The 22,812-nt window shown below is 34.9% G+C and overlaps 1 protein-coding gene across 1 annotated transcript; it reads left to right on the top strand.

Moving 5' to 3' along the window:
* Positions 1-77: 77 nt before the first annotated feature.
* Positions 78-13,217, top strand: LOC134711138 (mucin-2-like). The gene is made up of 3 exons (XM_063571581.1): positions 78-195; positions 3,960-11,381; positions 12,448-13,217. Exons 1-3 carry the CDS (start codon positions 78-80, stop codon positions 13,215-13,217), a joined length of 8,310 nt encoding a protein of 2,769 aa, XP_063427651.1.
* The last annotated feature ends 9,595 nt before the right edge of the window (positions 13,218-22,812 follow it).

Genomic DNA, 22,812 nt, shown 5'->3' with positions numbered 1-22,812 from the left:
AGTCTAATACTTCATTTATGAATTTCAGTGATACCGAATCAAAAGGAATAAAACCTGTCTGATCATTGCTAATAATTATGGGTAGAACAGATTTTATACGCTCTGCTATACAACTTGATGCTAGTTTATATGTTGTATTCAAAAGACTTATTGGTCGCCAATTTTTCATAAACTGTCTAGGTTTATCACCTTTTGGTAAGCAAGTAATAATACCCTGTTTTTGAGTTATTGATAATTCCCCCCTATTGTAACCATAAATTATAGATCTGAAAACAAACTTTCCTACATCTGTCCAAAAGAATTTAAAGAATTCGTTTGTAAAGCCATCTGACCCTGGACATTTTTCATTCTACGCATAGCTGTTGTCAATTCATTATAAGTTATCTCCCCCTCTAAAGATTCTTTTAAAGTATCATTTAATTTTTTAATATCAGAATCAGGTATTTCACTATTAAGATTTACTTTACCCAAGCTTTCTGTTTTAGTATACAGGTTTTTATAGTAATTTTTTGCCTCTTCTAATATTTTATCTTGTTTACAAATTGTCTCCCCTTTTTCGTTAACTAGTTTGGGGATGGTTTTATTTATAAAATGTTTAGTTTCCATATTAAAAAAAAAACTAGATGGCTTTTCCCCTTCTTCAATCCATTGCATTTTTGACCTGATATAGTATCCCCTTATTTTTTCTTTCCTTATTATTCTGAGATCAGATTTATGGTGTTCAATTTCATTTAATATTTCCTCTGTAAAGATGCTTTCCTCTAATTTCTGAATTTTTGCTGATAATATTTTTTCCTCTTTATCTCTTTCCTTCTTTTTATAAGATGCATAGTAAATAGTTTTTCCTCTGATTTCTGTAAGAAATATTTCTAAAAAAAAGTTTATTGTAAAGTGGATGTGTAAATCATTAATTTGTTCTAATGTTTCTCTATTATATACTAATGACCCATATTGGTCTTTTACTTTAAGTATAGTGTCTTTTATAATTTTGGAGTATTCAATATCATGTAAAAGTGAGTTGTTAAATTTCCATAATCCTTTTCCAAGTATGACTTTATTTGTGTACAACATTTTACAATATTGATTCAAGCTTTACAATTTTTTTGTGCTAAACAAAATATTTTTCAACCAGTAAATCATTGAAAACCAATTTGATACGATATCCCGTGATTGTATTTCCAATCATGATTTTCTTGACAGAGGGTAGCTGCTCACAAGAAAGCTATTAAACCAAGAGTTCCAAATGGTGAAATCGAAATCATCCCTTCGTAAATTTTACAGACGCCATCACGAGTTGGTTGACCGTTATGTAATAACGGATTCACAGATGACATCGGATATATTCCTTTCTTTGTAACTACAATCCCCTCCCCTTTCATAAATGTGACCTACCGAGTTAGACTATTCACCAGCTTTGTTTTAACATTAGCAACACGACAGGTTCAACATGTGGAGCAGGATCTGTCTACCCTTCCGGAGCACCTGAGATCACTCCTAGTTTTTGGTGGGGTTCGTGTTGTTTATTCTTTAGTTTTCTATGTTGTGTCATGTGTACTATTGTCTGTCTGTTTGTCTTTTTCGTTTTTAGCCATGACGTTGTCAGTTTATTTTCGAATTATGAGTTTGACTGTCCCTCTGCATCTGGTATCTTTCGTCCCTCTTTTGAGCACTTTGATATAATAAATGAAGCCCTTGCAACAGGCTTTACTCTTCTTGAAAACCAATTTGCTCGTATTTATTCAAATGTCCCGACACCGACATTCCCACATTTCTTCGTATTTATTCAATTGTCCCGTCAAAGTTTCGTGTCCATATGGTGAATGTTGGCATACTACGTAATATTGGTTGGATGTTGATTTCAGGTCAAGAAACTCACTGATGCAAATGCAGCGGATACAAATATTGACATTCTGTCAAGTATGAAAACAGATTTAAATGAGGTTATTATTAGCATGAATTGGCCCCGGATATATAACATTCAGGCCTTACACACAAAACAAATAGAAAGATAACAAACCCGAGACGTATGAAATAAAAAGTAAAATCACAAAAATACTGAACTCAGAGGAAAATCAATTTGGAAAGTCCATAATCACATGGCAAAATCAAAAAACAAAACGCATCAAAAACGAATGGACAAGAACTGTCATATTCCTGACTTGGTACAGGCATTTTCAAATGTAGAAAATGGTGGATTAAACCTGGTTCTATAGAGCTAACCCTCTCACTTTAATAACAGTCTCATCAAATTCCGCTACATTTACATGATGCGTTAAATAAACAGTCACAATTAATAAAATAGTCAAAATATGGGTACATCAGTCATCATCGTATAACAATTTTAAAAGGAACAATTTAACAGGACACAAAAGCATCTACTATCTACGAACACATGGATTGATTTGAGTGTCTGACGTCAGAAATAGGCTTTAATACGAAATAACAGAAGTTGGGATCTGTCGTTCAGTCATGTTTCAAAAAGTGAAGCGGAATTCTGTTTTCATACCAACAGTAACAATTAATGCATACATGATGGTCATTAAATAAAATTAAGAATGGAAATGGATAATATGTCAAGGGACAACGACCCGAACAAAGAGCAGACAACAGCCGAACGACCTCAATGAGTCTTCAACACAGCGAGAAAATTCCGCAACCGGAAGTTGCCCCAGCCGGCACCTAAATAAAAATGTGTACAGTGTGTGCAATGATCATTGAACTCAAATTAAAAAAAATAAGACAAAAATGCGGCTGGATGAAACAAGTTTTTGTGCGTTTGTTTTTCTACATTGCTGGAGGTATATGGGTTTGTTGAAATATAAAAAAAAAACCATGGTTAACCCCGCAGAAATTTTGCGCCTTTCCCAAGTCAGGAGCCTCTGGCCTTTGCTAGTCTAGTAGGATTTTTAATTTTAGTCTCTTGTGTATAATTCGGGTAACTGAACTAGTATGCATATTTGTTTAGTGGCCAGTTGAAGGAAGCCTCCGGTGCGGTAGTTTCTCGCTACATTGAATACCAATTGGTGGTCTTCGGCTGTTGTCGGCTCTATTGATGGTTGTTGTCGCTTTGACATATTCCCCATTTCAATTCTCAATTTTATTTGTAAGATCTTAACCCTCCCCTTATACCCTTAGCCAATGTAGAATAAAGAAATGTTTGTTTATGCGTTGGCTTATATCAAATGATGACATTTAAAGAAGACATGAGTGTTAACTGAGTAGCCTGTTTTGGTGAGTAAAATTCCCCCGATTTGATTTCACACATTGGCGGATCCAGGGGGTCCGGGGATCGGAACCCCTAATTTTTTGGACGAACAATGCATTTCAATGGGGACATGTAGTTGCAACCCCCTTTATTCTTGGTTTGGAACTCCCCTTTATAAAATGGCTGAATCCGCCATTTTTACACCAGGGTCAACTTCAAAAATTATTAAAATGTCCAGTAACAATTTCTTGTGTATGGATCACAACCATTCCTCAACAGCCATAAGCGTCAAGAAATACGTAAACATGGTTCCTACCGTCATAAAAATTATGGAAGAAAAAATTCTAAACGATTCTAAATTTGTTCTATGACACAAGTATATTGCCTTTGAATAAACTTTATGAAAGGTTATTCAGTGTCCGTTGAGTCTAGCCTTTTCGGAATGATTTTACAGTTTGTTTTTATTCTGAGTTATACAAATGTTTTAGGTTTACGAATGGTTGGCGGATTATAAACATTGCAAACCAAGCTACAATATTATTTAGTGAATTACCAGCTTACTATACGGTATGTGTTAAGTTTATTGTTAAAGGCTGGACATTTCTATATACAGGGCTTGTGTACATCCTCGTCCTTTGGTTTTGATATCATTTGTAATCATAAAACATCTCCATTTTAACGGTCAAATTAAATGACTTTTTTCCTCATCAAAAATATTGTCGAACTTGCTTTTCACATGCTTTTATCTTTCTAGGAAGCCCTCCGAGTGTAAGCATTCCATATCCCCACAAAACAGCAAATGTTGGACAACAAATAAATCTTTATTGTGCAGTTCAGTCACCAAGTGCTCCAGTTGACGAAATTAAGTGGATATTTGTACCCAATTCAGGAGGAGATATAAAAGATCCGTTAACCTCGAGCTCATCAACAATCAATAAGTACGAAGGGTCTACGATAACCAATCCATCCTTGATCATCAATAACGTGCAGCTTACAGACCAAGGGGAATATAGATGCTATGCGAGAAATAAGTTTGGAGAAAACGCAAGCAACATACTTAAACTCAGTGTTATAGAGACTAGTGACCACCCAATTTCAGCAACTACACTTTCAGACAGTCAAAGTACAGTAAAAAAAAGTGGAAGAAGTACACACATAAATACAAAAAGTAAAACCGACCACACTGGTAGTTCAGTTCCTCCGGTCTCAAAAACACAAAGTCTGACCGAAAGCACTGATACTTCAGTTGAAATAGTCTCAAATACACAAAGTAAAACCTACACCACTGATAGTTTAGTTACTCCGGTCTCCGATACACAAATTAAATCCGACACCACTAAAAGTTCAGTTGATACGGTCTCCAATACAAAAAGTATAACCGACACCACTGATAGTTCAGTTGATACGGTTGACTCTAATACACAAAGTATAACGGACACTACTGATAGTTCAGATACTCCAGTCTCAAATGTACAGAGTAAATCAGACACCACCGATAGTTCATATACTCACGTATCAAATACACAAAGTAAAAATGACACTACTGATAGTTCAGTTACTTCAGTCTCAAATGCACAGAGTAAAACAGACGCCACTGATAGTTCAGTTGAAACGGTCTCCATTACACAAAGTACAACCGACACCACTGATAGTTCAGTTGATACGGTATCAAATACACAAAGTACAACTGACACCACTGATAGTTCAGTTACTCGAGTCCCAAATACACACAGAACAACTGACATCCCTGATAGTTCAGTTACTCCGGTATCAAATACACAAAGTACAACTAACACCACTGATAGTTCAGTTACTCCAGTCTCAAATACACAAAGTACAACCGACACCACTGATAGTTCAGTTGATATGGTTTTCAATACACAAAGTTCAACCACCACCACTGATAGGTCAGTTACCCAAGTATCAAATACACAAAGTACAACTGACACCACTGACAGTTCAGTTACTCCAGTCTCAAATACACAAAGTACAACTGACACGTCTGATAGTTCAGTTGATATGGTCTTTAATACACAAAGTATAACTGACACCACTGATAGTTCAGTTACTCATGTCTCAAATGCACAGAGTAAAACAGACACCCCTGATAGTTCAGTAACTCCGGTATCAAATACACAAGGTACAACTGACACCACTGATAGTTCAGTTGATACGGTCTCTAATACACGAAGTACAACCAACACCGCTGATAGTTCAGTTTATATGGTCTACAATACACAAAGTACAACCGACACCACTGATAGTTCAGTTGATACAGTCTCAAATACACAAAGTACAACTGACACCACTGATAGTTCAGTTGAAACGGTCTCCAATACACAAAGAACAACCGATACAACTGATAGTTCAGTTGATACGGTCTCCAATACACAAAGTACAACCGACACCACTGATAGTTCAGTTGATACGGTCTCCAATACACGCAGTACAACAGACACCACTGATAGTTCAGTTGAAACGGTCTCCAATACACAAAGTACAATCGACACCATTGATAGTTCAGTTGATACAGTCTCCAATACACAAAGTACAACCAACACCACTGATAGTTCAATCGATACGGTCTCCAATACACGAAGTACAACCGACACCACTGATAGTTCAGTTGATACGGTCTCCAATACACAAAGTACAACAGACACCACTGATAGTTCAGTTGATACAGTCTCCAATACACGCAGTACAACAGACACCACTGATAGTTCAGTTGAAACGGTCTCCAATACACAAAGTACAATCGACACCATTGATAGTTCAGTTGATACAGTCTCCAATATACAAAGTACAACCAACACCACTGATAGTTCAATCGATACGATCTCCAATACACGAAGTACAACCGACACCACTGATAGTTCAGTTGATACGGTCTCCAATACACAAAGTACAACAGACACCACTGATAGTTCAGTTGATACGATCTCCAATACACAAAGTACAACCGACTCCACTGATAGTTCAGTTGATACGGTCTTCAATACACAAAATTCAACCAACACCACTGATAGTTCAGTTACTCCAGTCTCAAATACACCAAGTACAACCGATACCATTGATAGTTCAGTTGATACGGTCTTCAATACACAAAGTACAACCAACACCACTGATAGTTCCGTTACTCCAGTCTCAAATACACCAAGAACAACCGACTCCACTGATAGTTCAGTTGATACGGTCTTCAAGACACAAAGTACAACCAACACCACTGATAGTTCAGTTACCAAAGTATCAAATACACAAAGTACAACTGACACCACTGATAGTTCAGTTACTCCAGTCTCAAATGCACATAGTAAAACTGACACTACTGATAGTTCAGTTATTCCAGTCTCAAATACACAAAGTACAACTGACACGACTGATAGTTCAGTTGATATGTTCTACAATACACAAAGTATTACTGACACCACTGATAGTTCAGTTACTCCAGTCTCAAATACACAAAGTACAACTGACACCACTGATAGTTCAGTTACTCCAGTCTCAAATGCACATAGTAAAACTGACACTACTGATAGTTCAGTAACTCCAGTCTCAACTACACAAAGTACAACTGACACGACTGATAGTACAGTTGATATGTTCTACAATACACAAAGTATAACTGACACCACTGATAGTTTAGTTACTCCAGTCTCAAATACACAGAGTAAAACAGTCACCATTGATAGTTCAGTAACTCCAGTATCAAATACACAAGGTACAACTGACACCCCTGATAGTTCAGTAACTCCAGTCTCAAATACACCAAGTACAACCAACACCACTGATGGTTCAGTTGATACAGTCTCCAATACACAAAGTACAACCGACAACACTGATAGTTCAGTTACTCCAGTCCAAAATACACAAAGTATAACTGACACCACTGATAGTTCAGTTACTCCGGTATTAAATACACAAAGTACAACTGACACCACTGATAGTTCAGTTACTCCAGTCTCAAATACACCAAGTACAACTTACTCTACTGATAGTTCAGTTGATACAGTCTTCAATACACAAAGTACAACCAACACCACTGATAGTTCAGTTACTCCAGTCTCAAAAACACCAAGTACAACCAACTCCACTGATAGTTCAGTTGATACGGTCTTCAATACACAAAGTACAACCAACACCACTGATAGTTCAGTTGCTCCAGTCTCAAATACACCAAGTACAACCGACACCACTGATAGTTCAGTTGATACGGTCTTCAATACACAAAGTACAACCAACACCACTGATAGTTCAGTTACTCCAGTCTCAAATACACCAAGTACAACCGACTCCACTAATAGTTCAGTTGAAACGGTCTTCAATACACAAAGTACAACCAACACCACTGATAGTTCAGTTACTCCAGTCTCAAATACACCAAGTACAACCGACGCCACTGATAGTTCAGTAACTCCAGTCTCAAATACACCAAGTACAACTTACTCCACTGATAGTTCAGTTGATACGGTCTTCAATACACAAAGTACAACTGACATCAATGATAGTTCAGTTGATACGGTCTTCAATACACAAAGTACAACTGACATCAATGATAGTTCAGTTGATACGGTCTTCAATACACAAAGTACAACCAACACCACTGATAGTTCAGTTGATACAGTCTCCAATACACAAAGTACAACCGACACCACTGATAGTTCAGTTACTCCAGTCCAAAATACACAAAGTATATCTGACACCACTGATAGTTCAGTTACTCCGGTAATAAATACACAAAGTACAACTGACACCACTGATAATTCAGTTACTCCAGTCGCAAATACACCAAGTACAACTTACTCTACTGATAGTTCAGTTGATACGGTCTTCAATACACAAAGTACAACCAACACCACTGATAGTTCAGTTACTCCAGTCTCAAATACACCAAGTACAACCGACGCCACTGATAGTTCAGTTGATACGGTCTTCAATGCACAAAGTACAATCGACACCATTGATAGTTCAGTTGATACGGTCTTCAATACACAAAGTACAACCGACACCACTGATAGTTCAGTTACTCCAGTCCAAAATACACAAAGTATATCTGACACCACTGATAGTTCAGTTACTCCGGTATTAAATACACAAAGTACAACTGACACCACTGATAATTCATTTACTTTAGTCGCAAATACACCAAGTACAACTTACTATACTGATAGTTCAGTTGATACGGTCTTCAATACACAAAGTACAACCAACACCACTGATAGTTCAGTTACTCCAGTCTCAAATACACCAAGTACAACCGACGCCACTGATAGTTCAGTTGATACGGTCTTCAATGCACAAAGTACAACCAACACCACTGATAGTTCAGTTACCAAAGTATCATATACACAAAGTACAACTGACACCACTGATAGTTCAGTTATTCCAGTCTCAAATACACAAAGTACAACTGACACCACTGATAGTTCAGTTGATATGTTCTACAATACACAAAGTATAAATGACACCACTGATAGTTCAGTTACTCCAGTCTCAAATGCACATAGTGAAACTGACACTACTGATAGTTCAGTTATTCCAGTCTCAAATACACAAAGTTCAACTGACACGACTGATAGTTCAGTTGATATGTTCTACAATACACAAAGTATAACTGACACCACTGATAGTTCAGTTACTCCAGTCTCAAATACACAAAATACAACTGAAACCACTGATAGTTCAGTTACTCCAGTCTCAAATGCACATATTAAAACTGACACTACTGATAGTTCAGTAACTCCAGTCTCAAAAACACAAAATACAACTGACACGACTGATAGTACAGATGATATGTTCTACAATACACAAAGTATTACTGACACCACTGATAGTTCAGTAACTCCAGTATCAAATACACAAGGTACAACTGACACCACTGATAGTTCAGTAACTCCAGTATCAAATACACAAGGTACAACTGACACCACTGATAGTTCAGTAACTCCAGTATCAAATACACAAGGTACAACTGACACCACTGATAGTTCAGTTGATACGGTCTCAAATACACAAAGTACAACTGACATCAATGATAGTTCAGTTGATACGGTCTTCAATACACAAAGTACAACCTACACCACTGATAGTTCAGTCGACACAGTCTTCAATACACAAAGTACAACCGACACCTCTGATAGTTCAGTTGATACGGTCTCCAATACACAAAGTACAACAGACACCACTGATAGTTCAGTTGATACGGTCTCAAATATACAAAGTACAACTGACATCACTGATAGTTCAGTTGATACGGTCTCTAATACACAAAGTACAACCGACACCACTGATAGTTCAGTTGATACGGTCTCAAATATACAAAGTACAACTGACATCACTGATAGTTCAGTTGATACGGTCTCTAATACACAAAGTACAACCGACACCACTGATAGTTCAGTTGAAACGGTCTCCAATATACAAAGTACAACCGACACCACTGATAGTTCAGTTGATACAGTCTCCAATACACTAAGAACAACCGACATCACTGATAGTTCAGTTGATACAGTCTCCAATACACAAAGTACAACCGACACCACTGATAGTTCAGTTATTCCAGTCTCAAATACACAAAGTACAACTGACACCACTGATAGTTCAGTTGATATGTTCTACAATACACAAAGTATAAATGACACCACTGATAGTTCAGTTACTCCAGTCTCAAATGCACATAGTAAAACTGACACTACTGATAGTTCAGTTATTCCAGTCTCAAATACACAAAGTTCAACTGACACGACTGATACTTCAGTTGATATGTTCTACAATACACAAAGTATAACTGACACCACTGATAGTTCAGTTACTCCAGTCTCAAATACACAAAATACAACTGAAACCACAGATAGTTCAGTTACTCCAGTCTCAAATGCACATAGTAAAACTGACACTACTGATAGTTCAGTAACTCCTGTCTCAAAAACACAAAATACAACTGACACGACTGATAGTACAGATGATATGTTCTACAATACACAAAGTATTACTGACACCACTGATAGTTCAGTAACTCCAGTATCAAATACACAATGTACAACTGACACCACTGATAGTTCAGTAACTCCAGTATCAAATACACAAGGTACAACTGACACCACTGATAGTTCAGTTGATACGGTCTCAAATACACAAAGTACAACTGACATCAATAATAGTTCAGTTGATACGGTCTTCAATACACAAAGTACAACCAACACCACTGATAGTTCAGTCGACACAGTCTTCAATACACAAAGTACAACCGACACCTCTGATAGTTCAGTTGATACGGTCTCCAATACACAAAGTACAACAGACACCACTGATAGTTCAGTTGATACGGTCTCAAATATACAAAGTACAACTGACATCACTGATAGTTCAGTTGATACGGTCTCTAATACACAAAGTACAACCGACACCACTGATAGTTCAGTTGATACGGTCTCAAATATACAAAGTACAACTGACATCACTGATAGTTCAGTTGATACGGTCTCTAATACACAAAGTACAACCGACACCACTGATAGTTCAGTTGATACGGTCTCAAATATACAAAGTACAACTGACATCACTGATAGTTCAGTTGATACGGTCTCTAATACACAAAGTACAACCGACACCACTGATAGTTCAGTTGAAACGGTCTCCAATATACAAAGTACAACCGACACCACTGATAGTTCAGTTGATACGGTCTCAAATATACAAAGTACAACTGACATCACTGATAGTTCAGTTGATACGGTCTCTAATACACAAAGTACAACCGACACCACTGATAGTTCAGTTGAAACGGTCTCCAATATACAAAGTACAACCGACACCACTGATAGTTCAGTTGATACAGTCTCCAATACACTAAGAACAACCGACATCACTGATAGTTCAGTTGATACAGTCTCCAATACACAAAGTACAACCGACACCACTGATAGTTCAGTTGATACGGTCTCAAATATACAAAGTACAACTGACATCACTGAAAGTTCAGTTGATACGGTCTCTAATGCACAAAGTACAACCGACACCGCTGATAGTTCAGTTGGTATGGTCTACAACACACTAAGAACAACCGACACCACTGATAGTTCAATTGATACAGTCTCAAATATACAAAGTACAACCGATACCACTGATAGTTCACCTGGTACGGTCTCAAACACACAAAGCAGTGTGACATCAGCGGGTTAGTATTGTCAGAAGGTTTAAAGTTTCTTCTGTAGATTAATTTGTTTTCGTAGTTATCAATTTTCGTGGATAAAGAAAAACTTGTATAATCGTGGGTATTTGATTTTGTGATTTTGATAATCAGTGCATACGAAGACTAATGAACATTGTCAATTCATTCAACATTTGATTTCGTTGGTCAACTGTATCAACGTTACTCACAAAAATTGGTATCAAACGAATAATGATGAATCCACAGTATTTATCATTTTTTAAAAAGACAAATGACATTGTACGAGTTTCTATTAAAAGAATAAATGTTCTGATTAATTCCAGCTCGCTCTGTTTACTAAATTTTACTCTTTGGTGACTAAATTATTAATACATATGAAACCTGTTGAATTTCTTCGTAAGTTTGAGTTTATACAATAAACGAACCAGTTTTGTAATGTTGATACATCTAGACATAATTAAGGCAGTGCAATTTTTTTTAATTAAAAGTTTTATTTTGTTATAAGAGATGTGGTATAAATGCCATTTAGACAAATCTTTGGTAGAGACTATATGGCATAGCAGTTGACAGCTATAGTCACTGTACGACCTATAAAAGCTATAAAAGACCCCGAAATGATAAATGTAAAACAATTCTAACGAGAAAACTAACGGCCTAATTTATGTAAAAAAAAAGTACGATAATGTAAATAAAACTATTCATAACCAGGGTTATTACAAGGAGTTAACGAATCAACAAATGTTATAAAAAAGGGAAGAATGATACCAGAGGGAGGGACAAACTCATAAATTGAAAATAAACTGACAACGCCATGGCTAAAAATGAAAAAAAGACAAAACAAACGATAGTAATAACACAACATAGAAAACTTCGGAATTAGCAACAAGAACCCCACCAGAAACAAGGGGTGGTCTCAGGTGCTCCGGACGGGTACGCTGATCCTGCTCCAATGTGGCACCCGTAGTGTTGCTCATTTTATTACAAATCCAGTAAATAGTCTAATTCGGTAGGTCACATTTATGAAAGGGAATAAATGATGCAACTGTTTACTTAAACTTTATAATTTTAATAGGAGTGAGACCCAAACAGTTGCTATGTAGATGTCCAAAAAGATCCGTCAATACCAAATGGCATTTTCTCGATGGCAAAGATATTTCAGATACTGAATTAAGAAAGTTGGTCTTGGAAGATTTCGAAGCTAATATAAAACCGCTGATCTCAGTCAAAAAGAAAAATGTATCGAAAGCTATCAGAAAGAGAACATCGGCAGAGAATCTCAGAAGATCAGCACAATCGGTTGGCTCTGGAATTTCCGTTCTTCTTATTGTGCCAGTAGCATTGATAATAGCAGCGGACCTGTCGAGATGCTTTTATTCCATACGCAAACCAAATTATAGAAATAAAACAGCTAAAAAATGTAAAAAATCAGTTCCACCTAATAAAACTGTAATTATAGAGAATGAAATTTTTGACCATGATGATCTTTCTACAGTAAATGTACCAGTGCAACAGGCAATTGGTTTTAGAAACAATACTTCCGATCACCAACCTAGAGATACGTGTGATATTCACATGAAAGAAGCTAGTGTTCATGCATATTCTTGTGATGAGTCGGAAATTGAGGATAAGACCGAAATGAGCTTGTCTACTAGCCGACACAAATGCAACATTTTATGTTCTATAGATTCAAATCAAAGTGGAAATCGAAAACGTATTATATTCTCTTCAGATGAAGCTACTCCTGAATGCGACTTGAAAATAGCAGGTTACGAACTAAGATGTAACCGTTCAAAAAGGCAGAGAAAAAGTCGTAAAAAAAGAAGAGATGAAGTGTATTATTAGACTAAGCATATTTTAATATTTAAGCATAAGTAACGTATTCATTTGGGACTGACACATTATTCGTTTTATTTCGAATCGGTAGTTACCGTATGGTTGACTATAATTGTTTACAAACACTTCATTTGAACTTAACTTAACTTTGACTGCTTACAAACGAACTCGGCCATGATTAGATGAACGTTATAGAACATATGTGTGACAGATGACCATGACTATGTTCCATCGTCGTTACCACATTTCTGTCTTCTTGTTCCCGACAGCTATAATACAATTTGGTCTCACCATGATAACACTCTCATAGAAATGCCTCTACTAAGTCAGCAAATTTTATAGTTTTTTTCTATTCTTTGATTTTACTTTTTGTATTGTGGTTATGATAGGTTAGTTGTTTTCAATTTGATATGTATTTGTGTATGTAGTTGCTAGTAAATTCAGTTTTAAAAGTATGTAATGATATTTTCGTTCTTTTTATTATGAGTACTACTTAGGCCCTTGATACCTGTTTCCTTCTCTTTTTATAAATAAATAAGATTTTATTGGAAAAAAGAAAGAAAGAAAATGCCCATATTTTTGCGTTCTGTTGTGAATCACACCAGTTGAACTTTAAAACAAAATGAATAAGAATAAACACCGAAAATTTTATGTTGATTGATTCAGAACTAAAGGCAACAGTAGTATGCCGCTGTTCAAAACTCATAAATCCACGGGGTAACAAACTAAAACTGAGGCATTTAATATAAGAGGAGAACAACGACACAACAATAAAATGTAACACGCACAGAAACGGACTAAGCATTAGACAATTCCTATGAGAATAACAAATATAACATCAAAACCAAATACACGAATTTGGGGAAGATAAGTACCGTGACACGTCTTATAGTAATGTGAATTCACACTCAAAAAATTAGAGAAAACAAATGACACAAGGGAAACACAACGTTTAAATGTTACACACACAGACACGAACTATAATATAACAATGGCCATATTCCTGACTTTGTACAGGACATTTTTACAGGAAAAAAATGGTGGGTTGAACCTGGTTTTATGGCATGCCAAACCTTCCTCGTTTATGGCCATGTGAAATATTGCATTACAAAGACAACACAACATTACAGGACTACACTATAAATAGATAGGAGAACACAATTGACAAACGATATATCGTATTTATCAGGTTTTTTATTTGTGGAGGAAGCATGACTGTATTTTGAATACCACTGACAGGAAAACTACAAATAATAGTCATTCAAGAATGAATTCGAAAACACATTAAACCTAACACCACAATGATTACATGCTTGTGATACAATAGTACAAGAAAAATCTTAAATGGAAACATTGCATTATAGAGGAACAACTTAACAATGGAGATACCGTTATATATATACACAAGGAAAAATGTATTGCAACACCAAATTGAAATTCAAATTAAAAAAAACCCTTTTAATTTTTTTGTTAAATTATTTGTTGAAATAGAACAAGTTAAACATTATTCAAATATCAAATGAGTTTAATCAATACATATCGACTCTATCAGTTCTTATCTGCACATGCAGCTACTGTACTTGTAAACACTAAAATAGATGTTTTTATCCTCATTGTTTTCAACACTTAAAATAACCAAGTTTATGTTATTGACCCCTTGTTATTTGTCATACACAACTCATTACTGCAGCAAGATGGCAGATATCCAGCATGAGGGAAGCAGGTATGTCGCTGTGATAATTGCACGTATTGTTGGTCATCATTATTCCCCTATTAGTCGTTTCGAGAATAAAAACAGACAAGAAACGATGTTAAAGACCTTCTGAGGTCAAGAAGACCCCTATAACATCTGCTAGGCGAAATAAAGCCTAATGAGGGTTGGTCAGAAGGAAACCCATTGCAAAAAATGCAATCCTAAAAATATAATGATGACCATACAGGAGCCTTTAAACAAGAACTGTTCGAGATCGGCTTATCGCTACTGGTTATCGTGCGATAATACCATTTCAGGGACCTTCGCCTAAGAACAGACACACAGATGCCTGTATCCAATATAGTGCAGAGCTGACCAAATTGGAATTTAGCGTTGTGGAGGATGATCCATAGTTCCAATGGAATTCGGTTTATCTTCCAATCGTAGCCCGAATTAGAACCATATCGAGAATATATGGGACACTATTGTCCGTAAAGTGCTTGAAAGGACTCCCCAGTTCAAACAAGTCATGAAATAAATAATACCTTTCGTTTAGAATGGTTTCTGCTATCTTAGCAACAAATTAGTCGACTTATGGCAGGAATCAGAAGACGTTAAGATGCAGTTATCCGTTTGAATGGAGGCTGCGCACAAAGTACTAATTCTTTGACATATAACGATCAACCATGATGTTAACAATCATCTAAATATTAATTTTAAAATGTCTGATATTGTAAAGTTCGACTACAGTAAAAGTTTTTTTGGGTACAAAAACACTTTATTTTGATACAAAAATTTTGGTTAGACAAACAAAAATTTCATACATGTTTTGTTCGTTTTTAAGCCAATGTTACCATTAACTACGTTTCAATATTATTTTACAAATATTTTATTATATTTCATCCAAATTAAATGACTGATTTTTCAAGTTTTAAAAAATCAAGGTGTTGCAATACTTTTTTCCATGTGTATAGATACATATGAAATATTTATCTAAATAGAAGGATATACACTTCACAAAAATTCCTTTTTTTACATTATTTACCAAAAGAAAGATGTGGTAGAATTGCCAATATGACCACTCTTTCAAAGAGACCAAATGACGTAGAAACTGACAACGCTACGTCACCGCACGTCATTTAAAAATTAGATATCCCCCTCCGCATAGTTAGCTATATAAAAAGTAAAATGTAAACTATATTAATTAAACGAGAAAACTAACGGTTCACAAATATTAACGAAAAACAAATATGTAACATATCAACAAGGCTCAAGACTTAGGACAACTATGATGTTTCGGAATTAAACATGTAAGCGTGCTTCCAATACTCTTCTAATTTGGGACGATACAATAAACCAACAGAACAAACTATATAAATCAATTGAAAAAGGTTTCATTCACAAAATGGATACAAATAGAAAAAAATCTAACAAAGACAGAGTGGACGTGTCCAGGAACTAGTATATCCCAACAAGAAAAAAAATCTTCTATTTTCAAAAACTTGGACAAAGTTAATCTGCTTACTGGATAACAGCCGAGTGATTGTAGCCCTGAAAGACCAGTCGAAATTAAAGGAGGGACATTTGATTGCAAACACACATAGAGTATCCAAAGACCATATCTCCCTCGTCTAATTCCTATGACTTAACTATTGAATAGTTTGTGCTCTAGAATTAAACATGGCCTCTTAATTGACGAAAATGCATATGTGGTTTGTTTTGTGTAAACACGGGTGTAACGACTGAAAAACGATTTGAGCTGAATTGTCCACTAGTAAAACAATATTTGATTGATTTGACAGTTACCGTGTGGTGTCGTCTATTGGCATTTTACTGTACGTTTCTTGATAGTATATTGATTACATCTATCATATCGAACTTAAAGGATACATACAACGGACACAGAGAAGTCTGCATTCTATCTTGACTAACATCAAAAACTTTGCAATGCGGGTCGGTTGAATACAAAATTTCACGACAAATGAAACATTTCAAATTTCCAATTGTGAATTTTCCGTTTTATTGTAGTAAAATTCCTGCAGCGCCTGCGTATCAAATATACACCCTCAGGTACAATATTCTGATACTTTCGTTTCCTATAATGATTCCATTAGTATTAGATTGCTGTCGATCACAAGGAATCTATTAAACTAAGATATTCAAATGATGACGTTGAAGCATCCCTTTCTTAAATTTCACGATCGACATTATAAGTTGTTTGAATGTTAAAGGTAACCAGTTTTACAGATGACAAGGACTTGTTTAAGTCGTCGGAACCTGAATCTCGTTCTCCTTTTCGCAAAAAGTGATACTTATCAACGGGTATGTGCCTACAGGGCATACCAACCTTTAGAACAGAATATTCGAACCCTTTCCGGACTACCTGAGATTATCCCCAGATTTTGATGGTTTTTATTCTAACAATGCAAAATACGCAATTTCCTTCACTGCTGATGGCATACTTTAAAGAATGGCAAACGAATCTTGTCTTAGGGAGGGATAAATCCTAATCTGTAAAGAATCACTCTGATTCAAACAAAATATTCTCTGAAACTAACATTATCAAGTACTCGCACCCGCAAAGGGGAAAGGGATTAAAACTTGCAAAACTTGTTTTCCAATCCACTATAATAAATATGTTTAAACTAAAAATCAAGATGCTTGATTCCTTGATTAATGCCAATTTGTTACATTTGGAGGACGTGTTTTTCAACAGACGGTCGGCATTCAAATGGGAACGAACAAGCTGTGCCCCTCTTCTTGTCACCTCGTTTTACATCATTATAAGGCCGATTCCATATAGGAACTTCGCTGGAAAAATGATAAGAAGTTAGGAATATTCTTTAACTTTACGTTCCGCTATATAGATGATGTTCTCTCACTAAATAATTCAAATTTTGGGGACTGTTGAACGAATCTATTCCATGGAACTAGAAATGAGGATACAACTGATACAGTTAAGTCGGTCTCATATCATGACTTACATCTAGAAACTGACAATAAGGTTCGGTTGAAAACCCAACTTACAACAAAAGAGATGATTTTAGCTTACCAATTGTCAACTTTCCATTTCTCTGCAGCAACAACTCAGCAGCACCTGCATATGGAGTACATGTCTCCCGATTGATACTATATTCCCGGGATTGTACTTCCTATCATGATTTCCTTGATAGAGGGTTCCTGCTCACAAGAAATCTATCAAACCAAGAGATCCAAATTGTGATGTAGAAAACATCCATACGTAAACTTTTCGGACACCATCAGGAGTTTGTTGACCGTTATGAAAGAACCGTTTCACATATGATATCGAATATGTTCCTTATGTCAAAACTTCAACACCTTCCTTTTTTTACAAATGAGACCGAATTACTATCTAAGGGATTTGTAATAACTTGAGTAACATGAAGGGGGCCCACGTGTGGAGCAGTACTGCGTAACCTTCTTGAGCACCTGAGATTAAACCAGTTCGTGTAGTTTTGTATTGTGTTTTGAGTACTGTTATTTGTCTGTCTTTTTCATTTTTGACCATGGCGTTGTCAGCTTCTTTTCGATTAATGAGTGACTGTCCCTATGGTAATTTTCGGTCCTCTTTCGTGCTAATAATCCAATCTCCAGTTAGGTGAGGGAGATAACAGCGCTTGTACACATATTTATCCTCCCCAAATTATGTATGTGCATGTCTCAATTCAGGTTAATGTAATTTAATAGTTATATTTTGTTGCAGTAAAACAAATGAGTGTTTTGTTGGTTGTTTTGTGCAGTTTGTTCTTTAATTGTATTGATTTGAACCTCTAAACAAGGTAAGAGGAGGATTGGGCCCCCGAAGTTATTAAACCTCATTACATTCTTTCAATCTTCTTTTCCCAAGACATCAGCCTGTAATTTTTTACTTGTCGTTTATCGTAATCGTTTTTTATTTGACTATGTTTGAGTGTGTTCTAATTTTTTTAAGCACTGTTTTTTGTCTATTATCGTGACAGCTAGTTTTTATTGATAGAGGAAACTGGAGTGAACCGGAATACCAGGACATTCGAAAGGAAAACAATCCTAGTAAATTAAGATTGAGTCATGTGCACCCGCATATGCGGGGTTCGAACTGACAACCTAAGTGATGACTGGCTAGTAGCTACAGATTTCAGAAACTGTATGTCACACACGGCTTTCAATAATTAGCGGAACTCATATTGCATCTCAAACTACAGATAACTGCACCTTTGATAACTATTGTTGAACAAAGTTGTCCGGAGGTATCCAAAGATACAAAGTTAGCATTGAAAAATGAAATAGCATCAAATTGTATCCCTGAACCTTATGATCACACAGAAGGAACAACTTAAAAATAAAAGTATGTGTTCTGAAATGGAAACTAGTTCTACTCTACCTGTGGCATCCGTTGTGTTACTCACGGTAACTAATATAAAAAAAAACATCCATGCCCAGATGCATTCAAGTGATTGATTCGGAAAGTTGGGTAATTTACTACCACTCTCTATGCAAGTTACAAATAAATAAAACCTTAACAATTATAGGTCAAAGAAAAGCCTTCAATACGCATTCGTGGATTGATTTTATTCATAAACATATTGCTGTTTACAGTCCATCTCTAAATATCATTCAAGATAATAACCAAAAACTGTAAAACTTCTTGAAAATACTTATTCAGACCCAGCAATCGGGTTGTTTGATTTTTCTGATTTTTTTTTGTAAAAGTAAACCAAGACAGATGACTGAATGCCAAGTGATGAGATAAAGATAAACTCACTTTGCTTTTTAGGCCAGGTGAGCAAAAAAAAAATATTGTCATTTTTTGTAGATTGAAAAATGCTCTCCTGTTAAAATTTGGGATGGATACACAAGAAGACAAAAGGCAGACATGTGACATAGTTGTTAAGTCACAACTGGCGATTTGAAAAGGAGTAGGTCCGGTAAGGACCGATTTAAGCCTCAAATTTCAGGTTCATCTAATGAAAGATTTTGGACACCTTTTAAACACCTTTAAAAGTGTTTATTTCAATTGATTCAATTAGTTTATGTTAAAGATTTTAACTGAATAAGTCATTAAAGGCACTCTGATTCAAGCTTAAATATGAAAAATCTATCAAATATGCAAACAATCATCACTTTTCAGATTGTTTTTGTCAAAAATGAAAGTGGTCGCATCCATGTTCATCCTCAACATTTATGTATGTTATATATTATTATCAAATGCAACTTACATTCAATATTATGAATGAATACGAATGCGGCCACTTTCATTTAAGACAGAAACCGTCTACAATTTAACTAAAATGCAAAAATTGTGAAGATTTCAGCATTTTAGCATGCCTTAATGATGTAAGTACTCGATATTTGTGCATTGTATTATAAAAAAAAAAAGCCTATATTTGTGTAGCAGAAGCAAACTTTCAATAAATAGCTAAAAGATTACCTTTTCACAATTGTTTTAAATTGCTATATTTTGGGGCCAAAAAGGGTTCTTACTGAACCTACTTCTTTTCAGCTGAAGTTTGGAATTGTGGAGACCTACCTAATGTGTAAAATTTTAATTAATTTCAGCACATATCCTGTTTTAACATTCAGTTGATAAGGGAAATGTTATTTTTCAACTCATACATTGTACAAATGGCATTATGCTATTTCATAAAATTTTCTTACAGTTCATTATTATCATAATACCATAGTAACCGTTGCTATGGCAACAGAAACATACCTAAAAATAGTGAAATCCTAGATAAGCGCTTTCAGCTAGCTTGGATGTTAAATTGTTGGACAATATAATTTTCTTAAACTTCTTTTAAGACCTCTGGATCCAAAAAATTTCGATTTCCAATATAAACATGATAAAATCTTGGTCATAGATATACATAAGAAGATATGGTATAATTGCCAATGAGACAACTGTCCACAAAGGCTTTAGTTTTTTTCTCGAAAACATTGGAATTCCTTGTTGAGGAAAAATTATATGAAATATTTGATTTAAATTAACGGAGAAATTTTTTTTCAGGAATATTTCAGAAACTTTTTGACTCAAATCAAAATGTCAGTAATAGGTCCTATTTCCATTGGAAAAATCAAGAATTGTCCTATAAAATTCTGTATATAATTATTTTAAAATTTTATAATTATTTTACACTTGATAACACTTAATTTTTGAAAAGGAGATTTTTTTTAATGTAAAGTTTTGGATATTGACATTGTTTGTTATTGATTCCTTCTATAATACTCTTAATCCAAGATTATTTTTGTAAGATGCCTAGAAGATCTGCTCAGAAAAAGAATCAGATCTACCTGGAACAAAATATACCTGTTCGAAAAAAAAAATCATCTGTTTTTTAATCAATTGATTTGTAATTTTGGTCGTTATCTATCTCAACTCTCTCTTAAAACTTTCATAGAATCCTATTAAATGTGGACATAGATATAGGAAGATGTGGTGTGAGTGCCAATGAGACAACTCTCCATCCCAATAACAATTTAAAAAATAAACCATTATAGGTTAAAGTTTGGTCTTCAGTATATCTACACTGAAAATAGAATTAACAATAGGTATATGCATTTAGTATTTGTTTCAAAGAATCTAGTAAAATGTTTATTAATTCTGCATTATGTGACCATTATTCTTTATTTTCTGCAGTCCACAATTTTCCGTGAGTAAGGAATGGATATACTCTAAATAAAAGTCACAAGCTATAAAGAACATACACTGTCATTATGCTTTATCATGAAATAAGTTTTAATCAGTTATGTACTTATTTATTAAATCTTACAATTAATTACAAATACATGTAGTCATATGAAAAACATGTATATACTTTGGATGGCTACAAACATTTGATCAAGCTTTGTAATAACAATTGGCATCTTCAAACAATATATACTCCGACATAGTTAAACATGTATATATTATATTTACATTTGATTGGAGGCTATCCCAATTACAATTTTATACAATATACTAAGAAAACAAACTAGCTTACCGACGTCTTGCTCTACATGTATTAGGAAATTAGCTGTAAACGTAACCTACTGACAAAAGTGTTCATGTCAGTATCAAAATCACGGATAGTTAACAATAATAAATAAATACTCTTCACTCTTCACATATTAGATATACAGCATAAACATGGATTCAAAGACATAAGAAATAAACATTTATAGGACAGCAAACCCCACCCATATAACAGAACACAAACAAAAAGCCGTACATTGACCTATAATGGTTTACTTTTTAAATTGTTATTTGTCTCTTGGCACTCACATCACATCTTTCTATATCTAAACAGAGGGAAACATATAATATTCAACAAAATAATTCTACTCAATATTTAAACTCTCGAGTCTTCCCGAAATGTAAATAATGCATGCTCTCATCAAAATACGTTTACCATAATAACTAGAAGTTAAAACACGCAGTCTTAATCCTATACTCACCTTAAGATCATGAGTTCCTATCAGGAACCGACGTATCCATGTCACCCATCACACGTTTGCATAGTTTAAACCAGCTAAAAATCTGTTGAAAAAAATCAAGATTATCAAAATAATGTATATTTATTTTGAACTGAATATGATAGGTTATAAAGGGAATATTTCATGGTTAGAATGTTTATCAAATTACCATGAAAATAAAAATAACCATTCTTTCAATTTATAAATAAAAGATTATAATTACTTCTATAGCCGCACATTATAAACTGTCAAAAGTAGTATTTTTGTTTCTGTGCCTGATAATATAATGTTATAAATTAATCATCATTAAAACATAGGTTAATTAAACTCTTTATTCGAGCACAAAATGCTTTGAGAAAATGAATCAGTTGAAAATAAGGAACTATACCTCATTATGGCACCATTAAGTATGTAAGTGACAACTGCTACGTAGTACATACAGGTGAAGTATAATGTCTATTC

This window comes from Mytilus trossulus, chromosome 3 (genome assembly GCF_036588685.1).
Source record: "Mytilus trossulus isolate FHL-02 chromosome 3, PNRI_Mtr1.1.1.hap1, whole genome shotgun sequence".
NCBI classification, from domain to species: domain Eukaryota; kingdom Metazoa; phylum Mollusca; class Bivalvia; order Mytilida; family Mytilidae; genus Mytilus; species Mytilus trossulus.
Note: the sequence above shows the minus strand (reverse complement) of the source record. Positions and strands in the feature narration are given on the sequence as shown.

What these genes read in the sequence shown, in the direction of transcription:
- LOC134711138 (XM_063571581.1), top strand. Translation starts at nt 78, where the DNA reads ATGGGTAGAACAGATTTTATACGCTCTGCTATACAACTTGATGCTAGT. An exon ending in TCTAGGTTTATCACCTTTTG is followed by an intron (nt 196 to 3,959) that starts GTAAGCAAGTAA and finishes TTATCTTTCTAG; the next exon opens with GAAGCCCTCCGAGTGTAAGC. An exon ending in AAGCAGTGTGACATCAGCGG is followed by an intron (nt 11,382 to 12,447) that starts GTTAGTATTGTC and finishes TAATTTTAATAG; the next exon opens with GAGTGAGACCCAAACAGTTG.